The 25,769-nt window shown below is 33.8% G+C and overlaps 2 protein-coding genes and 2 non-coding genes across 4 annotated transcripts in view; 2 read left to right on the top strand and 2 right to left on the bottom strand.

Annotated features, from left to right (window-relative positions):
- Positions 1-3,205, top strand: part of ATSAC1 (Phosphoinositide phosphatase family protein) — a 34,394-nt gene extending 31,189 nt beyond the window's left edge. Inside the window, exons 15-16 of the mRNA XM_010275925.3 lie at positions 2,028-2,139; positions 2,735-3,205. Of these exons, the coding sequence (XP_010274227.1) occupies positions 2,028-2,139; positions 2,735-2,989 (367 nt within the window). The 3' untranslated portion in view covers positions 2,990-3,205. The remainder of the gene's footprint in view (positions 1-2,027; positions 2,140-2,734) is intronic.
- A 10,038-nt stretch (positions 3,206-13,243) lies between these two features.
- Positions 13,244-13,337, bottom strand: TRNAY-GUA (transfer RNA tyrosine (anticodon GUA)). Its single transcript has 2 exons — positions 13,301-13,337; positions 13,244-13,279 (listed from the first exon to the last, which is right to left on the bottom strand). It is a non-coding gene; the product is annotated as a tRNA-Tyr (tRNA).
- Positions 13,338-13,339: 2 nt separating this feature from the next.
- TRNAH-GUG (transfer RNA histidin (anticodon GUG)) lies at positions 13,340-13,411 on the bottom strand. The gene has a single exon. It is a non-coding gene; the product is annotated as a tRNA-His (tRNA).
- Positions 13,412-21,761: 8,350 nt separating this feature from the next.
- On the top strand, positions 21,762-25,026 carry LOC104594698 (receptor-like protein EIX2). Its single transcript, XM_010255119.2, has one exon. The coding sequence runs from the start codon at positions 21,762-21,764 to the stop codon at positions 24,891-24,893; it is 3,132 nt and encodes a 1,043-aa protein (XP_010253421.1). The 3' UTR covers positions 24,894-25,026.
- Positions 25,027-25,769: the final 743 nt, after the last annotated feature.

The following is a 25,769-nucleotide window of genomic DNA, read 5'->3' as shown; positions in this document are numbered from 1 at the left end:
TTTTAGTTGCAAATGAGCTGATTGACTCAAGGCTCCGAAGCGGGAGGGCTGGGCTCTTATGTAAAGTGGACTTTGAAAAAGCTTACGATCATGTTAATTGTCATTTCCTAGATTACGTGTTGTGTAGAATGAATTTTGGCTCCAAGGGGAGGAATTGGATGAAGGTATGCCCCACCACCCCAACTTTCTTCTCTATATTAGTTAATGGTATGTCTTGTGGGAGATTCTTGAGTTCAAGAGGTTTAAGGCAAGGGGATCCCCTATCTCCTTTCCTGTTCATTTGTGTGACAGAAGCTCTCAACAGATTGGTGAATAGGGCTGTTTCAGGGGGTTTCATTGAGGGTTTCTTGGTTGGGGAGGGAGAGGTGAAGGTCCGTTACTTCAGTATGCTGATGTGCGAAGCCTCCCGGGAACAGCTTGATTTTGTAATGGCCCTCCTCAGGTGGTTCAAGATTGTATCAGGCTTGCGTGTCAACCTACATAAGAGTGAACTGGTTGCTGTGGGACAGGTGCAGGAGATTGAAAGGTGGGCGGAGGAGTGGGGTTACAAAGTGGGGAAGCTCCCACTGAAATATCTGGGAATGCCTCTAGGTGCAAAATGCATATCAAAGTCAGTTTGGGAGCCCATTTTCGAAAGAATAGACAAAAGGCTGGCTTTGTGGAAAGCAAAATATCTCTCATATGGTGGCAAACTCACTTTGCTGAAAAGTGTCCTATCCTCTCCCAACTCACTTGCTGTTGGCTTTTCTAATTCCAGCTGGCGTGGAAAATCTAATAGAAAAGAAAATGAGACAATTCTTGTGGGGAGGTTGGAGAGGCGAAAATAATAAATTCCACATCTCTATTATGAATTGAGAGATGTGTGGCTGCAATTCACGACGGGTAGAAAAAGTGAGTAGGAAATTTGGGCTCCCGAGCCTAGAGTCTCCAGTCCATGTTCAAATGTTGCAGACAACCGGGTCACCTTTTCTTGATGAGTATGGGCCCAGGTCCAGATAACCCAGTGTTCACAGTAACAACCCAGGACCAGTAACATCACGAGGTCCATATGGCTCTTTAACAACTTTTGGGGGATTTTGCTGATGTGTTCAAGGAACCCTAGGGGATACCACCATCTAGACAAAGTGATCACAGGATCCCCATTATCCTGGGAGATCCACCCACAAATGTTAGAAACCTGATACCTGAATTCATTGTTTGGGTCATTTGGTAAGCAACGACATGGTCTTAGCCGACCTAGAAATAGTGACTGCTATCAAGTCTTGCCCATAGCCCATGACTATTAAAAGCCTAAGATGATTCCTAGGCATGTCTCTAGGTGATTCACAAGAGGGTATAACAGATGATAGACCCATTAACCTAACTCTTGCACAAAGATTCCTTTGTCTGGAGTCTGGACTGACATGGCCCAGTCCACATTTGATCAATTGAAGCACTCTCTCTCCAGCCCTCCCCAAACTCGCTTTACCAGATTTTAATAAAACCTTTATTCTTTAGTTTGATGCTTGAGGGGGTGGCCTAAGTGCTGTTGTTATGCAAGAGGGCCAGCCAATAGCACACTTCAGCAAAGCCCTCAGTGGACAATCCTTATATAAATCCACATATGAAAGGGAATTAATGGCAATTTCTTCTTGCAGCCTAGAAATGGAGTTCCTACTAATTGGGTCATAAATTTATTATCCATACAGATCAACAAAGTCTAAAACATTTGCTTGAACAACAAGTCCATACAAATGCTCAACTTAAACGGGCCTACAAACTCGTGGGGTTTGATTTTGTGATTGAATATAAGTCGGGTACTTCCAACAGAGCAGCATATACCCTGTCACACATGCATAAAATCTCTTTTCTTTTTTTCCTCTCCCAGTTCTCCCTTATCTTCGCATGTCAGTTTATCTTTTGCAGTTTTCCCTGTTTTTTTCTAGAATGGTATTTGTTGCATTATCCAATGATTTTCTTTATGATCAGTTCTGCATAATCCAATAATAGGCTGTAAAAACAACATGCTAATTTCTTTTTCTTGTCAGGTATCTTGCAATGACCTCAGTTGACGAAGCCAATGGTTGGTACGGTGGAAACCTTTTAGGTGATCAAGATGAAAGCAGCGAAATATACAAGCATTATGCCGAGTTGTGTCAGGTAAACAATCCAATCTTTCATTTGGTGATACTATATAATTTTTTCTTGATTCATTTTGTTTTCATGGTGAATTTGTTTAATTTTACTTATTTTTGTTTACTAGAGTTTTTTCCTTTTAATTCAAAATTTTTACTCTCAATTGTCCTAAAGACTTGGTGACATTTTGATTACTATGGTAGTCTTCTCTTCATGTATTTATGACTTTAAAACTCTTATTTTTAAATTTGTACATGGGATTGGGCAAGCTAGCCAGGTTGTTTAAGCAAGAAGTCTAAAAGGCTGAGAAATCAACCATGTGGCAAATTAATTAGTTTGGAGCTGAAAAGCTTATAAACAGTCTCCCTTTTCGTGTCCCTTTGAATTTAAAATTTCTAGAGTCAACTCTCTCAAAGACATAGTTGTTGCATTTGTTTCCTTTTCCTTCACCACTAATACTCAGTTCTCATAATTTTTTTTTTTTGTTATCCTTTTCTAATTTCTCGGAACAGTTCTCATAGAAATCCATTAATGCACATTGTGTGCATATAATCTTTATGCATGGACTTTCTTACCTTATCTTTGTGGTCATTCATTTATTTGACTTTTTATTCTTCAGGGCCCTGCAATGGAACCCTTTGATCACGATCATGATAAAGAGAAATACTATGAGGATCTTCTTTCCATGAATGGCATAGATGGTGCAGATGATGCAGCCATTGAAGCAGAGATGGAAGCTGCTCTTAAAGAGTACAATCAAATTGGTGCAGACCTCGGAATTTTCCCGACCACATGTAAATACATTGCCGAAGATCCAAGCAGATTGACAAGATGGATCATTGGAGAAGAAAAAGTGCAAGGGAACACGACTTAATCGAATCCCTTACCATCTACTATTTATTTCCTTTTTTTTGTCCTAATTGAAATTTTCCTTGTGTACCATTATTTCAGTGTACACAGGGAAGAGGAAATTGGTCCACTGCGAACTGCTTTCTGTAAAAACGAACTGCTGTTTGAACTGTGTAATTTCTACTGTACAGTTGTATTTTAAAAATTACCCATTAACTATCTTATGGGGAAAATTTTCTTACGTTCGTTTTTCAACAAATTTTCTAATATTTCTAATTAAGGGGGTGTTTGGTACAGTGTTAACCATTTCTTTTTGGGTGGATCAATAAATTTGTGTAGGAGAGATTGTTCTACTTGAAACGTTTTTGAGTTGGTCAATACATATTGTTATTTCTATTTACAACTTTAAATTTGATGTTTTTCACAAATTCAGTTTTCTAACTGAAATACATTTATATAACGTGACAACGTTTTTTTTTCACAAATTTGTATTGATCAACCAAGCCCATAGGCCCATTGCATCTACCCACCCTGAGTTTGTTTTCGGTGAGTTTAATACAAGTCGGTTTAAATGATTGAACCATTGTAAAGTGAAAATGCATGAAAATATTTATATGGATTTTATCAATGTTGTCTTTATATCGATTATCAATGTAAAACTCTACCGTGAGTGGAATTGACATCGATTTTCAATATAAAATCACATTCAAAACAAACACTGCCAAATACAGATCAGGAGTGGAGTTTTACACCTATCTGTATTTACACCGAAAACAAACACAGCCTTGGGGAATTAATAAGTGAATTCTGGGGTGGAGTGGATTGTGAAAAGTCCTTAATTATAACCATTGAAATGCATTTAAAGAGGTTACCATTAGTGGTGGGTCCAAATTCTGTGTTGTACAGGTGGCAAGTGATAAGAGGACCCAAACCCATGTATGGATCTGCAGAAAACCCCTGGTTAAGATTCCAGAGCTTGCAATAGGGTTGTTCACAAAGAGAACCAAACTCATCAAACCAGCCCGACTTGACTCAACCTGGTTAGTGTTTTAAGTTTGTCGGTGAAATATAAAGGGTAAATTGCAAATTTTGGCCTAGTCTTACTTTGATAATCAAATTTCAAAATATGCCAATTCAATACCTGAACTTTTAAAACGTTCTAATTTAGTCCCAAATTAAATTTGGCTACAGGTTAAAGCCGACTGCAACATATATACATGACCACCATCCTTTTCAGTTCGATAAAACCTGTAATCGTACTAGTGGCACCATTAACTAGCCCATCCAAAAGAGCAATGTTGTTGATCAACATTACCCTTTAATCCAGTTCTCCAACAAGGAAAAGGAAAAGATGGATCCACTAAAGTGGGGAAAAAAGAAAAATCGAAGAGAATGATTTAATCCAATAAATTTATTGGCCAAAAAAGAACCATGAAAACCTGTAAGGGAAGTCATGCTTTCAAAAGCATTATCTGCACTTGAACCATGAAAACCATTCCAACTAAGATCGAGATGCTCAAGGTGGCTAAGATTAAACAACCAGAGACAGAAGAAATGTGGAATTAATATAGTTGGACAGTAAGAGATGTGAGATTGGCATGCAACAGAGGAGGCAGCAGGAGAAATTGACAAGCAGTTAAGTGTAATTCTAGAAGGGAATAAGCATATTAAATTATTAATTGCATGCAACCAGCCCCATTTACATGAGAAAGATAGTTGTCAGAGAGGTCTAGGAACCAGAGAGAAGATAGAGTAGAGAGCCAATCCAGTTTGTTAAAAGTTACTCTAAAGGATACCACTAAAATCGAGGTATTGCAAGTTTGAGAGGTTTCCAATAAGATGAGGTGGAACCATCCCTTGGAAATATGTTCAGGTTAAGATATGTCAACTATACGTTTCAGGGAGCCAAGGAAACTGGGGACACTAGTTCCTCTAAAGTCGTTGCCGCAGGTCCAAATAATTCAAATGTTTCAATTCAAGTAAGGAAGGATTATCTCATCAGTCACCATTCCTATAAATGCTTTTATAAAAGTAATTTTATAAAAGTATTTTTATAAAAGTACTTTCATAAAAGTATTTTTATAAAGGTATTTATATAAAAGTGTTTAAGTACTTCCATAAAAGTTCTTTTGTAACAATGTTTTCGTATAAAAGTATTTTTATAAAAGTGTTTTTGTAAAAATGCTTTTATAAAAGTGTTACTGTAAAAGTACTTTCATAAAAACACTTTGTGAAAGTACTTTTGTAAAAATATTTTCATAAAAGTGCTTTCATAAAAGTACTTTCATAAAAATGATTTTATGCCAGCTTAAGTTCTGATCAATTTAAATTTGGACAAGGATTTGACCTCATGATCAGATTATTAGAAATTTGGTTTAGGTCCAAATAATTAGTGAGTGTAATTGCATTATGATTGGGACTTGGGATGGAAAAAAAAGCAAAACATTATTAAACTCTGCATCTATTCCCTGACTTATTAGAAATTTACCGCCACAAATAGGTGGTTCTTATGGAGGATTATTGCAATCCAATACTTAGAAAATGAGAATTAGAAAGGAAAAGCAATTCATCAGTCAGCAAGACTCACCAGTCACCATCTATTGACTTTACTTATACCATGGGCTAGGGCAGTAAAGACAATGGGTATTGAAGAGAAGACCGGTGCATGTATGTATGACTAGCTATGACCTTACAATCCCTTCATTATAATGAAATAATTTATCTGATAACAGATATTATTAGTTCAGTTTATCAAACACTTTAATTGAAAATTTTCTTATTTTATTTCTTAGGTTCATACCATGGTTTTTAAAACCGACCTGGAGACCGAATTGGTCAGGAGTTTATTTATCGGGTTGAATGGTCCGACCATTCAAACTGAATGCTTGGCCCATTTTGACAAAAAAATATAAAAAATTTAAGAGATAAAAAACAGTTAAAACCATTCGAATGGTTAACCACCCGGTTCAGTAGTTTATTGACCAAAATCAACAGTTTTGGGGGAAAATCCGATTTTTGGAAGAAAACAGAGCTGGTCACTCCCGGTTTTTCTGGTCTGATTATCTGGTCCGGTCCGGTTTTGAAAATCATAATTCATACGCTCCAAACAAGCTTCTAATAGGTCATCTCTAAGTTTAATGCTTCCTTTGTTTTTGGGTATGGTTTTCGTGCAAAAGACTTCATTTTTACGAATGTTTTTTTTTTTTTTTGAGGTAATTAATTCTTCCCCCCTAAAATCAAAAGAAAAACAATAAGATTTAACTATTTACATGTAAGAAAAACAAATATATATAGTATAAGCACAGTGTCCTAAATTTGCAATTGGATACTCTACATGCAAGAAACTCTTTTCTGCAAGTGTTAGTAACACTTAAATCATCCCACTCACGCATCTACACCTCTAGGATACTCTAGTTTTAAATATTTTATAGATTATTTAAATATTTAAATAACTAGATATTTATCATAATTAGATTTTAAATAGTTAAAATAATGAAATTATGTAATAAATTAAAAAAATTCTTTAAAGCAGAAAAATAATTATAACATAATATTGAAATTAATAATAAAATTATGTAATAATAGTATAAATTATGATTTTATAGATAATTAAATTCAATAAATAATTAATATTTTAAAATTTAAATATTTTACATATTATTTAAGTATTTAAATAACTAAATATTTTAAATTACAATATTTAAAATAAATTAATTTTAAATAGTTAAAATAAAGAAATAATGTAATAAATTTAAAATAACCTGAAAAGTAGAAAAATAATTATAACATAATATTGAAATTAATAATAATTTAATATTTTTACATAATATTGTAAATAACTAATTTCACTTATATTAAGTAATGATTCAAGAAAATAACTTTCAAAAAAATTAATATTTATTAATAATAAATTTAAACTTTTAATATATATTTATTATATAATTATATATACTAATATTAATATTTATTGTATTTCAGTAATTATTTATTGTTTTTTGTGATAGATGCATTTTCAATAATTATGTATAAATTTACTTTTTTTTTATTTAATAGTAAACTTTCAATAATTATTGGAGATTAAACTACTATTATTGAAAATTTTAAATTTTGTTTATTGTACTTATTGTATTTTTTTTATAACTTATTGATTAATATTTATTAGAGATTAAACTGTTATTTGAGATTATAATATTTATTGACTAATTTAATATATTTTTAGTACTTATTGTATTTTTTATTATCAATATATTTTCAATAATTCTGTATTTTCACTATAAATTTTCAATAATTATTGGTGATTAAACTATTATTATTTATTAGAGATGAGACTATTAATTTTGTTGAAATTATGAGTTGGTTCGGTTTGGTCGTAGGTTGTTTGGCCAGCCAATTGACCTGGTCAGGTTGGGGAGTTGGTCAGCTAAAATCGACTGACCATTTGTGAAAACCGACCCACTTAGGTTGTATTGGTTTGGGTTGATTTTTTGGTTTGGTCAGTTGGTTCAAAAGATTTAAACTTAAAAAATAAATTTTAATTTTAAAAATTACAGTGCAATTATTAAAAACTAGATTTAAAAATTAAATTTATGATATAAAACATTTTAGACTAAGAAATATGGGAAATTTTTCACTTTTCCATATTAAAATTTATATTTAAAATATAAAATATTAATATATATCAACGGTCAGGTCATTCGATTTTTGTTAGTTTACAAATGGCGAAAGCGAAAACGATCCAACTTGGTCAAGTTAGGAAATTTTTAAACTAAACTCAACCTAAAAATACTAGAAAACCGACCAACTCAAGTCGAGTTAATCAGGTTGGTTAGTTTCACCAATTTGACAAAGAAACCTAACTGAAATTAATTATTGTTATTTTTGTATTATAAAAAAATTATTAAAAGTAGTATATAAAAATTGAATAATTATTAATTATTGAAAAAGTTTAAAATATAAAATAATTGCATACTCTTATGTGTTTCTATTAGGGTCATTTACTAGAACACACCTTATAGTCTTACATATTTACTTAAACCTACCTTATAGTTTTCATTTTACTAAAATATCCCATATATTTTTCAACTTATTTACTTAATCAACCTTTCATTAAGGAGTGTTTGTTTTTCCATTACTCCCATGATTTTTTATTCCAAAAATACCCTTAACACTTTTTGTACAAAAAACAAAATTGACCAAATATAGCCAATAGAGTGGTTGTTTGTGTCTTATTAGGGGCAAAAATGATATTTTATTTTTATTTTCTGTTGATTAAATTTATTTAAATGAACATTAGGGTCAACCCTGCCATTTTCCACTACCATCTAATGGAAGATTGGTTAAATTCATTGCAAATTATAAGTGGTGTTTTAGTAAAATACAAACTATAGGATAGATTTTAGTAAATCCATAAAACTATAGGGGGTGTTTTAATAAATGACCATTTTTATTATTTATCTTTCAATTAACAAATACTGTGCATCGCATGGGTCCCAACTAGTAACTTTTAAATCAATGATACTTCATTGCTTAAGATCCTTTCGTTTTTTGGTAGCTTATGTGGGTAAATGCACTCATGTTTTCGTGCATGAGAATACACATCTCGTTCCTCACCTAGGCAACTACTTGGGTAAATGAAGCAAATTAATTTAGTGTAATTTAACTAATTAATTTAACTTAATTGATTAAATATGATAAATTAATTAATAATTAATTTAATCAAATACATTAATTACTGAAATCATATATGACATGCACTAAGACATTTTACCAAACTGGGGTGGGGGGAAGGAGGGAGAGAGGGCGGGGTGTGGTTGGAGATAGAAAGAGAGTGAGAGGAGAGACAATGTTTTAAAATATTAGTTTGTTTTTTTTTCCATGGAATTCAATTGAAATATTAAAGAGATGTAGATGAAAAGGCCTGGCTTTGTCCAAAAATTCTAGGCTTGGTCCAAAGCTTTGTGTTTAGACTTAGTTTGGGCCTGGCCCTACAAATTTTTAGCCCAAGCTTTGGCTCAATACTTTAGCTTAGTCTGAGCTCACATTTGGCTCACAAATTTCCAAGTCAAGCTTGGGCCTGACCATCCTAAGCCTGGCCTAACTCAAAAATTTCAAAGCTTGGGCATAGGTTTTTTGTTCAAGCTTGGCCCCGAGCTTGAGTGTGCAGTAGGTCCACAAGTTTCCAAGTTGGTTTTGTTTCTAATACTACAATCCCAATTCGGGGCTTGCCTAGATGGAACATGATTAGAAAACTTAATTAATTAATTGAAAAAATATATTAAAAATATTTATTATCTTGTAAATAATATTAAAAATTCATAAAGAGAGTGGTTGAAGATAAATGAAAACTTGAAAATAAAGATAAATGAAAAATAAAAAATGGTGTTATAGTGGAAGTGGAGAGAGATATAAGGCTATCAATGGATCAGGTCTAGGTAGAACTAGAACCAATCCAACAAGAATTACTAAGGACCCAAAATCAAACTGGACCCGATAGGGTCTGTAAATTTAGACACAAAACTCAACCGATCAATTCTCGGGACAATCAAGTTGACCTAATGGACCCAATTGCAATTAACCTATTGAAAAATATTGTATATAATATTAATTTATTTAATATATTATACATTTAATACATACACACACAATATATTATACATATTATACGTTTAATATATATATTTATATATATATATATGGGTCTGAATCAATTCGAGAGTAAGTGGAACCAATTCTAACTCGATAATAATTGGGACAATATATCAAGAACCAAAACTGACTCAATTAGTTTGGGTCCAACCTGATCCATTGAAGTAATAAATGAAAATTAAAAAAAGTAATAACAATTTTGTAGCAATATTAAAATTGAGTAACAAATCAAGGTTATACACACAACAAAAAAAAGAGATTAATCATTATTTTTTTATAGCATTTTTGTAATTACATGAAAATTTAATGTTATATGAAGAACTAAAAAAGACAATGATTACTTTTCAATGGCACTTTTGTAATTAGTAAAAAACCACAAGGTGTCAAATATTGACACTTTTGTAATTAGTAAAAAACTCAAAGCAACTAATAATGACATTCTTATAATTAGTAAATGCTCATGAATATCCACATGCACCACTAGTGTCAAAATAGTAGAATATTTCACACGAGCTCATATAGCCTTTGCATGCTGAGATTCCATTTGAAGCAAAATGGGTATGAAAGGAGCACCCATTTTACTTCAAATAGAATCTTAGCATGCGAAGCTGGTATGAGCTGTGAAATATTCTACTGTTTTGGCACCGATAGTGCATGTGGATGTTCATAAGCATTTACTAATTACAAGACTCACCCCCAAATCTTTTTAAATGGCGTGGTTCAAAAATTTATACATTTGATGGTTACCTGTAATTTACGATATTTTAAACTTGATTTTGATTCTTATATTTGAACATAAAGACACCCCAAAATCTATGTAAAATTGTAAATAACATTTTGATGGGTTAAAAAACTTGATATATGTTGTATGATATGCATTGATACATTGTGATACTTTGAATAAGGCTCCAAGGAATCTCTTGTTGAATATTTTGTGAATTATATTTTTTATGATTTAAAAAAAAGTAATTTTTAAATAAAAAATGAATTTAACCTACTCAATGGCATCTCATCCATTTCTTAATTTGACCAAAGTAACTCCAAGGGGCTTGCTCATGGTAACCATCTCTCTCCTTTTCTACCCCAAAAATATGTTACATAGTTCCTACCATTTTATCTATTTTTATTGATCAGAGCTTATGTAGACCATAGCACACATTACAAGAATAAGAAGGAAATGAAGTGCATTGATTTGGCTGTCCATTGTTATCTTCAAATCCAACTATTAAATTGAATCATCTAATAGCTGCATAGATCTAAATATTGATCACGATCATCCATTGTTATGTGCGCATACTCATAAAAGATAAGGCTGCAACTTGGGCTGATTTAACCTAATTCTAGTTTAAAAAAGTTGAATTGAGTTGAAGTTTGGATTAGGACTAGGGTTGAAAAGTATGAACTCAATTTAACTTGGGGTTGGGTTAGGATTGAGGCATTGACCAATCCGATACCATCCAAAACTGATTTACCTTCATATTTATATGTACAAATATTATGTAATTAAACAAATATTTATGTATGCATTTATGTATATATGTATATATATATGCATATATTCATGCATTTATATAAGTAATTTTTGCTAGTATATATTTATGCATTTATATATGTATTGTATGTCACAAAATTTAAGCTTAAAGGCATAATTTTTCTAAAACATGATAAGTATGTTGTTTTACAAGTAATAATGCTAAAATTCAATTAACTTAACCCTTAATTGAGAATAGGAAATAAGAACATTTAACAAAAGGAAGTAGAAAAGCTAGTCAGATCAACCTAAACCCAATCCAATCCAAGTCTTAGGGTTGTGGTTTAACAGCTCAGGTTAGCTTAGATTGACCTCAATCCGACCTGAACCAGCCTGACTTAATACTAAATGGGCTAGTGTCCTCCCTCACCACTTGCATCACCTGAACTTTATGTTGCTTTTGTAAAACTTAAAAACCTAAACCTAAATTATTAATCGTTTGGGCCTTCTAACAAAATAACCAGGGGGGTACCTAATTAGTCATCTATTTTACCTACAGCTGGACCCACTTAAGTTGAATTAATCTAAATCATAAAAAATAACATATAATTCAAACATTTGTGCTTATACTGTTTACAAAGTTGACTTGCAATGAAATGTAAATGTACTATATATGTTTAAAAAAATCAGTTGACATGATGATTTGCGACCACAGTACGTAATGGCAGATATATATTTTTTGTTTTTGGCCCACAGTAATAGCAGATATAATGCAAATTCCTCCGACAAATACAATTTATATATAAGAATATATCCTCCGACAAGCGGCAGGAAGGCCGGCCATGGGGACATGGAATAAATGTTGTTCCTCTATTAATCTAATAATGCTTGTATTCCTTACACATGAGTTCAGTAAAAGAAATGGAGCACTTTTAAACTCGAGTTGCATAGTTTTGGTGTTCGGAATGGTCGAGGATAATAAAGTAATTTCGTTTTTGGGTTTTGAAGGTTAGTTGAAGGCTTTGGGATTTGGAGAGGTCGTTGTTGAAGTCGAGGTGGAATAGACCCCGAGTACGGTAGAAGCTGAGGGTAGATGGCCGAAGTGCTGCAAGGCAGGAACTCGTCAAAGGCCCTAGGTGAGAATTCAAAGCAGAGTCTCCGACGATCAAGTTAGTACAAGGTATAAAGGGAGAGTATCAGGACAAGATCCTGGTAGATAGTTCTAGACTAAAGTCACAATAGCAGTTATTACAATAACCATTATGACAATAGCTATAGGTCTTGAGTTTTTGTAACCCCTTTACCTGGAGTGGGGGGTACCCCTATTTATACTTGAACTGTCCGGAGATAGGTGGAGATGAACGCTTGAGATGAGAGTCGTACCCTTGCAACAGATTTGGTAGGGTCATGTGGGCGCATCGCAATTGATTCCCTATGATGGGGGCAGGGTAACCCTTGCTGTAGTGAATCTCGTTCCCTGATCTGACACTCATGGGCTGGGCCAAATAGGCTGGGTTGGGTCACCCCACATCACATATAAAGAGAGAGAGAGAGAGAGAGAGAGACAAGCACTTATCAAATTGAAGAAAGGTCTCCATTATCACTTTAGTGGAGTGTCGTCTTGGGTGGGCGAAGATTGTTGTGCATGGCTTGGAGTTGGAGGCGACAACACAACAGGTCGTCATGTTGTGAATTAAGCTCAACTTCCATGGATCCGAATTGTCTGGTGAGGTAAATCCCTTCCTACTCGATTTAAGACACTTGAATTACCTGGATCTGAGCGGCCACACTTTTCTAGGTGAAATCCCAAGTTGAGGTACCTTAATCTCTCGTCTTCACTCTTCTCTGGAGTCGTCGAGCCCATCCGATTCGATTATATAGACAACTGGGTGGAAGTCAGGTCACTGTCTTTTTGTGGTGGGCTATCTAGGAACGTTAGGAATGGATATGAGCCACCCAAGCCTTTTATGGTGGCAACTGGGTGACTTGGTCTTTGAAAAATTTATAAACCCATTTCAACTATTGATAAGGTGTGTGTGTAAGGGCAAAATAGGGATTTTGAAAGGATAACATGATGATAAATATTAAACGGTTCTTAATTAACATATTTATTAATTAGGGTATGTTTAATTCGATGGGTCAAAGAAAAAATGAAAAAGGTGATCCGACCTGCCGGATTCGAACCAGCGACCTAAGGATGGCTAAAGGTCATTATTCCCACTACAGTCCTCCGCTCTACCAACTGAGCTAAGGTCGGATTGTGGCTGCTGGGATTCGAGCCCAGGTCTCCACGGCCACAACGTGGAATTCTCACCACTAAACTACAGCCACAAGTTGAGACAATCTTTTATTAAAATAGAGAAGAGCTTAAATCCTGTTGCATGCCTCCAAAGTGATGCGCTCCATTTTGATTTTGATCAGGAGACGTGTATCGCATAGAATTTTATATAGGTAAATTCTACTCAGCATTCCTGAAGACCGAACTTATAGAACTCGATTGGTATTGGTAATGTCTTTATGGTATTAGATCAAACCGTTTTAAAACAGAAGGTGAAAGATTGTGGGAACCGTTAAGACTTTCAACCAGTAACAACTAACAACAATAGGAGAGAACAATTAACAACAGAAAACGTGCATATTTGCATGACTATTAATTGGGCTTTCCCCTTCACCCCCAGCGCCAATGGTCAGTGGCCTGTTGCCTGTTGGGGAAGATAAATTGGGCTATAAATGGATCAACAAATTGGACTATAAATGGATCAGATTAAATCATATCAAGGACACCAACCCAATAACTGCATGGGCAAACAAATAAATATCAACAAGAGATTTGACGAGGCCTGGGAATGGATTAACTGGAGACAAAAACATACACACCCGGCTGAACTATATGTCAGTGTTCACTCTGGAACCCAACTGTATTAAACACTAACGTGTTCAACAAGAATAGGTAATTCAGCCAGATGTGTATGATTTTGTCTCCAGGTAATCCGGACTGACAGAGCCTGGGTCAATGGAGAATGGGTGAAACTATTCATTGAGAGTTGGGCACTTCAATGTTGAAGGATCAGATCCAGTACATCAATTGGAAGAACAACTACAGCAAGAAACAACGTGAGAGGCATAACAAGAAATTGAGAAGCAGATGGAGCTATGTCGGAGCAGATGGCTTCTCTATGAGCTGACCTCATACTTGCTTGATATACTAGCCTCCTAAGATCAATCAACTAATCTCACCGTCCAAATAATGGATCGAGATTTCAACTAATCTTGTCCATTAATTTAAATGAAATCACAAATTATTGTATCAAACCCATTAAAGTGATCTACTAAGATCAATGGATTAAATGAAATATTGGAACAAGATTTGGATGGTTGAAGTTAGTTTATTTTATTTAATACATTACTTCCACTTATATTTATAAGAAATTTTGGCCATTTATTTAAGGGTAAATTTCTTAAACTACTCTTATGATTTAGTTAATTGATTAATTCTATTCCTATTGTTTACATATTGTTTCAGAGTATTCCTAAGTTTTTTGATAATTGACTAAATCATTTTTGCCATTAATGTTTGTTGACCGAAAGATAAAAAAAGATTATTTTACCCATTATTCTCCAAATTTTCAAAATGAAATATTAACACCAGTCAAGCGAAAATGATGAATTCCTGTGTCATTTTTGGCAAGTGTTTGTGATAATAAATGGAGCTTCCGTCATTCCCCATTAAATTAACACCCATGAAAGGAGACTTTCTAGAATATCATTAGCAATCCCTCTCTATTAGCAGAATACTAGACTCTCGCAGACGATGCACTTCTTTTAACTCAAAAAGCAAAAACAAACGTACTCAATTAAGCGCATAGGGCCGGGATCTTTAAGAGCAATAGAGGCCCACAGAATTACAGCATTGAAGTCGTCGAAAGGAAAAAATTTCAATTAGAGAAAACCTAGAAAGCTTTACAAAATCTTGCTCATAAAGGCTTTAATCAAAGAAACCCCAGAAAGCTTTACAAAATCTTGCTAAAAAAACGCTTCAATCAAAGAAAAACCAGAAAACTTTACTGATGAGGAATGCCCAGAATTTGATTTGACTCAAATTTAAGAGCAGAAACGTTGAGGATTCGATTAAAGGTTGGGGATGATATTGTTGGAATTTGGAAGCTAAGTATATGTTTGGCAGTAGATCTGTTGATGTGTGAATAGAAGCACCGTTTTCTGCCTTTATTTATTTATTTAATTTTATTTTTTTATGTTTGGAAACGTTGTTGCTAGGTAGAATGTTTTTTGGAGCAACAGCAATATTTTCTGTTTGGTACCAATGTTCCAGGAAACGTTTTCAGCACTGGTGCCCATTATCCGGTGCCACCTTATGTCCATGTTGGTAGCAATAAGCTGCAGCTCCAGGAAATGCTAAATTCAGTGTTGCTCCAAGCTATGCCTTCCCGATTTCTAAGATATGATTTGGAACACTATTTTTTATGAAAAAATGGTTCCAAACAAATACCCGTTTTTTGGAATACCATTTTTTCCAATGTGACAACGGCAACACGATACCAAACAGACACTAAATGTTTATTCTAAATTCGTTTGGGGAAGGAAGAGCACGTGGTTTTATACAACAAGAGAACCTAGAATATTGCCCCTCCCTTTCTCTCTCCATCTGGTTCATTTCTGATTCCTTTCCTTTTCTATAATTTTGCATGCCAACTTTTCTTATTCCTCTCCTCATCTTATTCGGCCAAAGGGGTGACAAGGGGGACTGTGTCCACCATCTTGGGCAGAAGAACAACAGGCAGAGACGAAGGAAGTGGGGATTTGTGAGGTGGAGACGAAGGAAGATGATGATCTCCTAATTTTCTTCATCAGTAAAGCTTTCTCTGTTTTCTCTTGAAATCTTGCGCTTGAGCTCGGATTTTCTTTCTGGATTTCCTTGAATTTGGATATTTCACCTTATTTTCTCTGTCCAGTTTCCCTGGAAATCATGAGAGATCTGGTGACGGTCTCAACGGTAATAACGTATGAATGGGAGTGCATAGAAATTTTTTTCATTGTCTCTAGTTTGCGGGTGTTGCACCGGTGAGCTTCCGAAGGCAAGATACTCAACGGGGTTGCATTGGTGACGGTGCTGCAGTTGAGAAATCAATACTCTGGAGCAGAAATTGGAATAAAAAAAAAGCTCTTGTTGAGAAGATGACGATTTAGGTATTTTAAAAAATATATTAGTCACATGTAATGTCACGAAAAGTTAAGAGAAATGGAGGTTTTAGACAATTGTTAAAAAACTTAGGTACTCAAAGACAATATGTAAACAGTAAAGGTGAATTAGTCAATTAGTTAAATCATAAGGGTAGTTTAAAAAATTTGTCATTTACTTAATTGGTCAAGATTTTTGAAATATTGAAAAAAAAATTGCTTTAATAGCCCAAATTAATTTAAATTTTGATGCACCACTTAAATGGTTGATATCAATTCAATGATAATATTAAGGGGGCGTTCTTTTTTTGGATTTTGATAGGGGAAATCTGGTCAATGGGATTTTGGTTCCCATTGACCAAGAACCTCATGTTCATTTTTCAAATTAATGTGGGGACCAGGGAAAGTTTATTTTCCTGGGTACCCATCTCCTAGGTGGGTAAATAACTTTCTCACTTGGGGGAAAATTTCCAATACTTGAATGGGATAAAAATGCCCATTTTAATAATGATTTTTTATGGTTAAAATGGTCATTTCCTTTTTTACTTGGGAAATAAAAGAACATGAGTGAATACACTTACTTGGGTAAGTGTTTCCCAGGAAAAACTTACTCAAGTAATTGCATTTACCTGGGTAAGTAACTTACCGAAAAAACTAACGGGGCCTAATAGATCACTTGTGGAAATGTGTATTTTGCACAAAACTATATCCATGGGGACTTTGATAGATGGGATCCTCAAAAATAATGGTAAGCATTAATTTAGAGTTGATCCACTAAAAAGATTGTTTGGATATGGCCTCTAAGGTATCAAGCAAAAAAAAAAAAAAAAAGAAATGAGTTCGAACAATGTTGCTGCTAATAAATCGAACTATCCAATAAATTAGTTCATTGTAATGAGGGGGTTGTAAGGTTATAGTCATACATGGATTGGTTTTAAGAAAGCCCCACAAGAATTTATTGGTTTTGAATAAATTTTTATATTGGTCTGTGAAGGTCGGTTTTAGGATTAGTTCTCCGGTCTTGGTGGTTTTGGGGTCAGTTTTTTTTTTTAAACATATTTTTTAAAAACTTGATTTTTAATAAATATAATAAAAGTTATAGTATGTATATTGATTAAATTGACTAATTTAATATGTATATTATCTTTTTAAAGTCAAAATGTAGATTATCGTAAAATATTAATATATGCTTCAAAACTTATCATTATAATTTAAACTTTGTAAATATTACCTATTACGTTACTTGTAATATACATTCGAATATTAAAATGAAAATAAATGATTAAATCACTTAAGTGATTCAATGGTCAAGTAAAACCATGACCTTTGTAACTATGAGTGCTTACGTTTAAATCTTTACATCTTCAAAATTATTTTAGGGTTTATTTCAAGACAAATTGATTCCCCTTTTGTGATTCTTGATTGGCCACTACTTCTATAATAGGGGTTGATTGGTTAAGTTTTTCTCATATCATCATCTAACCCAATTAAATAGATAATAAAATTTGTGTTATTATGATAATTCCCCTATCTTTTCCCGATCTCTTAAATCTAGTAATGCCTTGCATCTCTGTTCTTCCTCAATAGGCAATAGGCTAGTAAACCGAAAAGTATTATGATAAAGGAACCAACTACTCAAAAACATCAAGCATACATGGTAAGCCCCTCCTAGAAGGGCTAGCAATTTATAAGCTACAGCTACTTCAGTTCTAATTTATGATAGACTTACTAGAAACTTGTTTGGACTTTAAGAGATGTGGTTTTGAAGAAGACCCAAAGGGAATTTTTTGGTTTTGAAATAATTTTACATTGACCCGAAACTAACAACATTAATTAATGATTTTATGAGTTCGCATCTGATGATCCCACCAACCATCCCAACAAGCCACTACGGCCGCATATCAAGAACATCTTGGGATCAGACCGAATCTCTTTTTATGTCTTCTGATATACCATTATTTATTCCTTGGGATCATGGCTTGCGCCTCTGGTCCTCCCCAGTAGGCTGGTAACAACCCAACGTATCGTGCGGGTTCAGGTGAATTGAGATGACGTGTTCCTAACATTTACGAAAGTTAAGTATTTGGTAGTTGGAACTCATTCCGACATTGATAGACTTGACCTATTAGAAGATTGAAGTATATGAACTTTAAGCTGTGTTTGGTTGCAATGTAATTTTAATGCATAAAAGTAAAAGAATGTAAGTTTTGGTTTCATTTTGTTTTGGGTTTTACTTTATTCTTTTTAGGCTCAGTTTGAAAGTAGTACAAATGCAAATATGTACAGGGTTAATACATACAAAATAATATAAAATATAAGGTTTTACACTCTACATATTTGCATTTGTACTCCTTCCAAACTCAGCCTTAGGTCTTATTTTACTTCATTTTTACTGCAATCAAATAAAATAAGAAGATAAAACTTAGAACAAAAAATAAATCAAAGTTTGCACTGCAACAAGACGCAGGCTTAAAAAATAAAGTTAGAAATAATTTCAAATAACGTTATTAATAAACTGAACCATCCAATAAATTAGTTCATTATAATGAGGGGGTTGTAAGGTTATAATCAATCATACATGGACTAATTTTAAAGAAGGCTATGTTTGGTTTGAAGGTAGAGAAAAGAAGGGAAACATAGGAAACCTATGCAAGGTTTGTAAAGGTTTCCCTTTATTTCCCTTCCTTTCCCTACTTTTTCCTTCAAACCAAACACAACTTAAAGGAATTTTTTAGTTTTCAAGAAATTTTTACATTTGAGTAAAATCTTTATTTGTTCACTTCTATTAATTAACTTTACTTATTCCTTTTATTGTTATTTAAGAGAAATGGGGTTCACAATTAGTGAACAGGGTGGAAAGCTTTCGAAGTAATGAACCAAAAATTATGTTTATTATACATTTCTTCCCTGAAATGAAGGACTTGCATTTAATTAATATTCTAGAGCTAATGTATCTTTTAAGATTTTGGTAAATGTGTATGTGCATTGCATATGACAATTTTAGATAATAATAATTGTAATAACAATAATATTATCATAGATGTGACTAAATTTTTTATTTTCTTTTATAATATTTTATGTTTATATTTAATTTTAAATTTTCATTATTTAATTATGTCACTAATTTTTTGTATTATATGCTGAATGTATAATATCAGGATATCTCCTAATTATCCTATAAAATTTTCTGCCTTTTTTATAGATTTCAGTATTTCTATCTATTTTTTTATTTTTTATTATTTAATTGTGACAACATGGATTAACCAAGACTATTGAATTCTTCACCCATTCCTAGAATGGAAAATATTTCCTTTACAATACAAATTTAAAATTTGTATTCCATTTCCACCATCAATAAATTTAATTGTTATTTATCACATTTATTTTCTTTAATATGATGGCTTTATGATATTACAAATGTGCCAAATTCTCTACTAATATTTTTTATTTTTTTAATTTTTATTGTTCAATTATAATAGCATGGGTTGACCCATTTGGTTTTAAATCTTTTCTTTTATTACATCATTAATAAAAATAATTCTTGTTTACCACACTTTTCTTTATTTTTAATATGAATTAATATATAATATAAGTGATCTGTCTAAAATTTTCTATTGTATGTATTTTTATATTTTTCTATTCTTTTTTAAATATTATGTAACTATGACATCACGGGTTGATAACCCACCACTTAGGAAGGAAAATGGTTTCATTTATTGATCAATTTTCAAAATTTCATCCTATTTTCATAATTAATAAAAATGCTTTTTATTTATCATACCTATTTTTGTTTAATATGACAATATATAATATTAAATGTGTGCCTAAATTTTCTAATTTTTCTATTCATTTTTTTTTTGAGAAAGGTAAAGTATATAAATAAAGAAGAAAAAAAGATACAAAGGTATAAGAAAATCTGGTTTAGTTTTTTTATATTTATGTATTTTTATCTATTTTTCAATTTTTAGTATTAATTATGGCATCATGGATCGATTCACCTATTTTGACCCAAATGGTAGAACTACTCACTTGCCACTTAGAAAAACCAGTTTAGTTTTTAATTGATTTTAACAATATAAATTTTATACTATTAATATCAGTGTTCATAAATTAATTAATTAGTGAAATTTAATGATGATAGATATAAATACATTAAATATAGTATTCAATGAGAGAGAGAATGGGGAGTTAATGACTTAAATATGAGGCTTAATGAGAGAATGAAATGCACTAAAGAGTAATATCTAAATTATAATTTCTGTCTTCTCAATGGAGAGTAACTAAATTCAAAAAGAGGGATATTTTAATCCAAAAAAAAAAATTCAAAAACCACAGAGAGGTATTCACACTTTTTATAGTAGTATAGATATAGAATATTACTTTTAGAAAATGAAATATATTTCATTATTTTGTATTCTGTGGTGATCCAGATATTGGCATCATTCAAGGGTACCTAACCATCCACATGGAAGGCCTTCTAACCTATTTGCTAGAAAAAAAAAATTGAAAATTAACTGAAAGTTAAAACATAAAGTGGAGTTAGTAGGGCTGCAGATCAGAGGGATTAGATTAATACGGATATATTTACATCCTAATTTGATGCATTAATATTTTTGAATCCAAATCTTATCTATCGTGTATAGACTAGATTGGGATGGGAAATTAAATCTGGATAATGTCACTAATAAAAATGAACTAAAAAACATTGAAAACAAATTTAGGGTTGAATTGGCTTACAGTTAGAATCAGAATCAGAATTGAAATCAAAATTTATCAGAATCGGAATCAGAATGGGCCATTTCCATAATTTGTTTGGTTTAAATAGGAATCGAAAAGAAAATTAAAATCAGCTGGAATTGAATTTCAATACCAAGGGAGGGAAGGGAATGGCCGTTCCACCCAACCAAACTGCTAGAATCGAAATGGCCCATTCTAATTTTGATTCTATACCCTATTCATTCCCGAAAAACACATGGATCCTTATTACTGATGCAAAGAAAGCATGCATGTGTACAGCACACCTGAAACTAGTAACAAACTAAGGGACTGGTTGATAACGACTGAAGTTGCTGAAATGAAAATTCAGAGCAAACAAACAATTAAATAATAATTAAAATTTTCAGGGGTATATATATATATATATATATATATATATATATATATATATATATATATATATCCAACTTCTGTTTCACCCATTACGCAACTTCATTAGAAACTTATTTTCTGAAACACAAAGCAATAAACTCCATCCAGCGTCTTGAGCTGTTATCAAACAGCCCCTAAATGCAAATCCACGATAAATTGAGAGCAAACAAGTGCAGCAGGTACTGACACGTACGCCATTATCTTCAGAAAAAATCAGTAGATATATGTCATGTTTTAATTTGTGACCATAGTCACAGCAGATGTCAGCTTGACTATTAATCTAGATATAAGAATATCATCATCTTGTGAATCATTCATGCAACCCAACGCCAACGCCATGGGGACATGGAAAAGTTGCTGGTTCTCAATTCTGATAATGCTTGTATTCCTAACAGACGAGTTTAGTAAAAGCAAAGGAGTACTTCCAAACTCGAGTTGCTTAAGGAGAGAGCGACAAGCACTTATCAAATTCAAGAAAGGTCTCCATTATCACTTAAGCGGAGTGTCGTCTTGGGTGGGCGAAGATTGTTGTGCATGGTTTGGAGTTGGATGCGATAACACTACAGGTCATGTTTTGAAGCTCAACCTTCATAGCTCCGAACTGTCTGGTGAGGTAAATCCCTTCCTACTCGATCTAAAACACTTGAATTACCTGGATCTAAGCGGTAACACTTTCCTAGGTGAAATCCCAAGTTTCTTGGGTTCCATGAAAAATTTGAGGTACCTTAATCTCTCCTCTTCACTCTTCTCTGGAGTCGTTCCTCGTCATCTTGGAAACCTCTCAAGCTTAAAACAGCTTGATCTTGGAGGAAATCCAAACCTTATCATTGATAACCTACAGTGGCTTTCTCATCTGTCTTCCCTGCAACACTTGGATTTGTCTACAGCTATGTTCCAGAGGGTGAGTGGTTGGTTATATATAATCAACATGCTTCCTTCACTTTCAAAGTTATTCTTATCTGATTGTCACCTTGGCGACATCCCCATTCCTCTTCTGCATGTGAATTTAACATCACTAAGAGTTCTTGATCTTAGTGGAAATGGATTCAATTCCACAGTTCCTCGTTGGTTGTTAAATCTTACCGACCTTGAGCAACTTGACCTAAGTGAAAATGAGTTCAAAGGCGAGATACCAAGTACTTTGCAGGAGCTCTCCAACTTTCTTCCTTCTCTTTCAGAGTTATTCTTATCTGATTCGGGACTACTTGCTGCCAACATCCCGAGTCCGACTGCACACCACATCAACTTCACATCGCTTGCAGTTCTTGATCTTAGTGGGAATGGATTCAATTCCACGATTCCTCGTTGGTTGTTCAATCTTACCAACCTTGAACAAACTGACCTAAGTAGGAATGAATTCAAAGGCGAGATACCAAGTACGTTGCAGGAGCTGTCCAATTCTCTTCCTTCTCTTTCAGAAGTATTCTTATCTGAGTGTGGACTTGCTGCTAGCATCCTCATTCCTCCTCTCCATGTCAACCTCACATCGCTTGTGGTCCTTGATCTTAGTCGGAATGGATTCAATTCCATAATTCCTGCTTGGTTGTTTGATCTTACCAACCTTGAACAACTCGACTTAAGTGAAAATGGCTTTGAAGGAAAGGTACCGAGTACATTGAAGGACCTCTGCAACTTGCGCAAATTAGATTTATCACAAAATAGACTTAGGGGAGAGATATTTGAATTTCTGGGGCCTTCCTTGGAGTACATATACCTTTCTTTCAACTCATTTTCTGGACAAATCCCTGCATCACTTGAATTATTCTCATCCCTGAAATCATTAGATCTTTATTCTAATAATTTTAGTGGAACTGTTCCGAAAAGCCTTGGCCAACTCTCAGAACTGGAAATTTTGGATATCTCAAATAACTCTTTGAATGGCGTCTTATCTGAACTTCATTTTACTAATCTCGTGAAGTTAAAAGTGCTAGCTATCTCCTCTAATTCGTTGAAATTGAATGTGAGCTTGGAATGGTCTCCCCCTTTCCAGTTGCAATCCATTAGAATGGCATCATGCAAATTGGGGCCAGGGTTCCCTTTGTGGCTTCAAACACAAAAGATCCTCTTTGTTCTTGACATGTCCAACACGAACATCTCAGGTACCATCCCTGACTGGTTCCCTAGCATAGCTGATACTATCTGGTACCTTGATCTCTCCAACAACTTGATTTCTGGACATATTCCCTCAAGCATGGGCTATTTTCTTCCTGAGATGCTGTTCTTAATTCTTTCTGATAACCGGATCACAGGTAGCATACCCGTGTCATTTTGCAAAGCCAGAAAGTTGATGTTTCTTGATCTCTCAAACAACCAGCTATCTGGACAGCTTCTTCAGTGTTGGGAGAATTTCGATTACTTGTTTATGTTGGATTTGGCAAGTAACAATCTATCTGGACAAATTTCAAGTTCAATGGGTTCTCTACATGGTCTCGTGTCTTTACATTTGAGCAAGAACAATTTTTGCGAAGAGATCCCATTTGCTTTGAACAATTTAACAAAATTGATTATTCTTGATCTTGGTGAGAATGAATTATCTGGGAGAATCCCTCCATGGATGGGCAAGAACCTAACAAATCTACATATTCTCAGACTTGGGTCAAATAATTTTCATGGTGGTATTCCTCCACAACTCTGTCAAGTAGAGCATCTACAAATATTAGACCTTGCACACAATAATCTATCTGGAACCATCCCTCGTTGTTTTGGCAATCTTACTGCCATGGTTTTGAATCCGAATACCACAAAAGATATTTTAAATCTCGACTTTGGTAATCTGCATGTTGTCATGGATGGAGCCTTTCACTGGAATCAAAGAAACCTGGATGATAGACTACTTAAATTCAGCTACGACGAGAAGATCGATGTCTCTACAAAAGGAAGACAACTTGAGTATACCAAGACACTTTCGCTTCTAACTAGCTTGGACCTCTCAAACAATAACTTGGGTGGAGAGATACCAGAAGAACTAACAAATCTTCATGGACTGCAGAGTTTGAATTTATCAGAAAACCATTTGATCGGAAGGATTCCAAAGAACATCGACAGATTAACAAGTTTGGAATCTCTTGATTTATCGAGAAACCAACTCTCCGGTGGAATCCCTCCAAACGTGTCTGCTTTACACTTCCTTGGTCGCCTGAACTTATCCTTCAACAACCTGTCCGGCCCAATTCCACTGACCGGTCAGCTCGAAACCCTTGACGACTCATCCATTTACATGGGCAACCCCGACTTATGTGGAGCTCCAACCGGAAGGAGATGCACAGGACTTGATTTGGTTAATAATGGTACAGAACTGGTTGGTAGCCCAAGTGGAAAAGGAGATGATGATGAAGATGAAGCACTGTGGTTCTACATCGGCTTGGCTGCAGGGTTTGTAGTTGGGTTTCTGGGAGTTTGTATTAATTTGTTGTTGAATAAATCTTGGAGGAATGCGTGGTTTAGGTTTTGTGTTACCGTTGGAAAGTAATTAAGTTCTAGTGGCAGCTGTAGCCTGTAGCAGTAAAAAGAGCTTGGTTGAAGAAGTCATATGCAGAAATCATGTTGGAGGGAGTGAAGTGTATGAGTACTGTTTGTGTGCCAAGTTGGAGAATTATGTCTATGTCATTGTAATATATTGTCGTCACTTTTGGGTTGTGTATGTGAATAATCAAACTTTGTTTTTTAATTTCCTTTTCCTTGTATGGAATATTGAAATTAATCCTTATATGACCGAATAATGTACATTTTTTTCAATAATCAATCAATCCTAGTCATCCAAGTAGTTCAGGTGATTGTTTATACCGTATCCTTGTTGGTACAATAGGAATTGATTAATTGTAGGTGCAATGTGATGTACGGAATTGTTAAGCAAAAGTTAAATAATATAAATACATAAGAGTTTATAATTATTTTATATTTTAATTTTTAAATAATTAATAATTATTTGTGTGTTAAATGTTATTTTAATAATTTGTTCATCAAACTCATGAAACTGATTTAATTCGATCTGAGTTGGTCAATTTCTAGTATTTCTAGTTGGATTTGGTTCAACAATTTTTCAATCCGACAAAGTCTTGGCGGAGTGCATGGTTTAATAGGTTTAAACCATGCATTCCGCCAAGTGCTCTCTCTCTCACCTCGTAAAATAAAGGAGTGTGTCTCTTGCCTGTTTTTTGTGTACGAACAATCAAAGTTTTTTTTTTTTGAATTTTCTTTTTCTTATCGAGCAATGTTTTCAAAACAACCTGAAACCTAAACCGTTTTAGCCACCGGTTTTTGGTTAGTGGTTTAATCATTTTTGGGTGGTGGGTTAGCAATTTGGGTCAAATGGGCTAATTGATGACATGATAGTTAAATAATAAAT

Source organism: Nelumbo nucifera, chromosome 3, assembly GCF_055504915.1.
Source record: "Nelumbo nucifera cultivar China Antique chromosome 3, China Antique-T2T, whole genome shotgun sequence".
NCBI classification, from domain to species: Eukaryota; Viridiplantae; Streptophyta; class Magnoliopsida; order Proteales; family Nelumbonaceae; genus Nelumbo; species Nelumbo nucifera.
Note: the sequence above shows the minus strand (reverse complement) of the source record. Positions and strands in the feature narration are given on the sequence as shown.

Excerpts from the sequence above, each read along its gene's own strand:
- LOC104594698 (XM_010255119.2), top strand. The coding sequence starts at position 21,762 with ATGGGGACATGGAAAAGTTGCTGGTTCTCAATTCTGATAATGCTTGTA.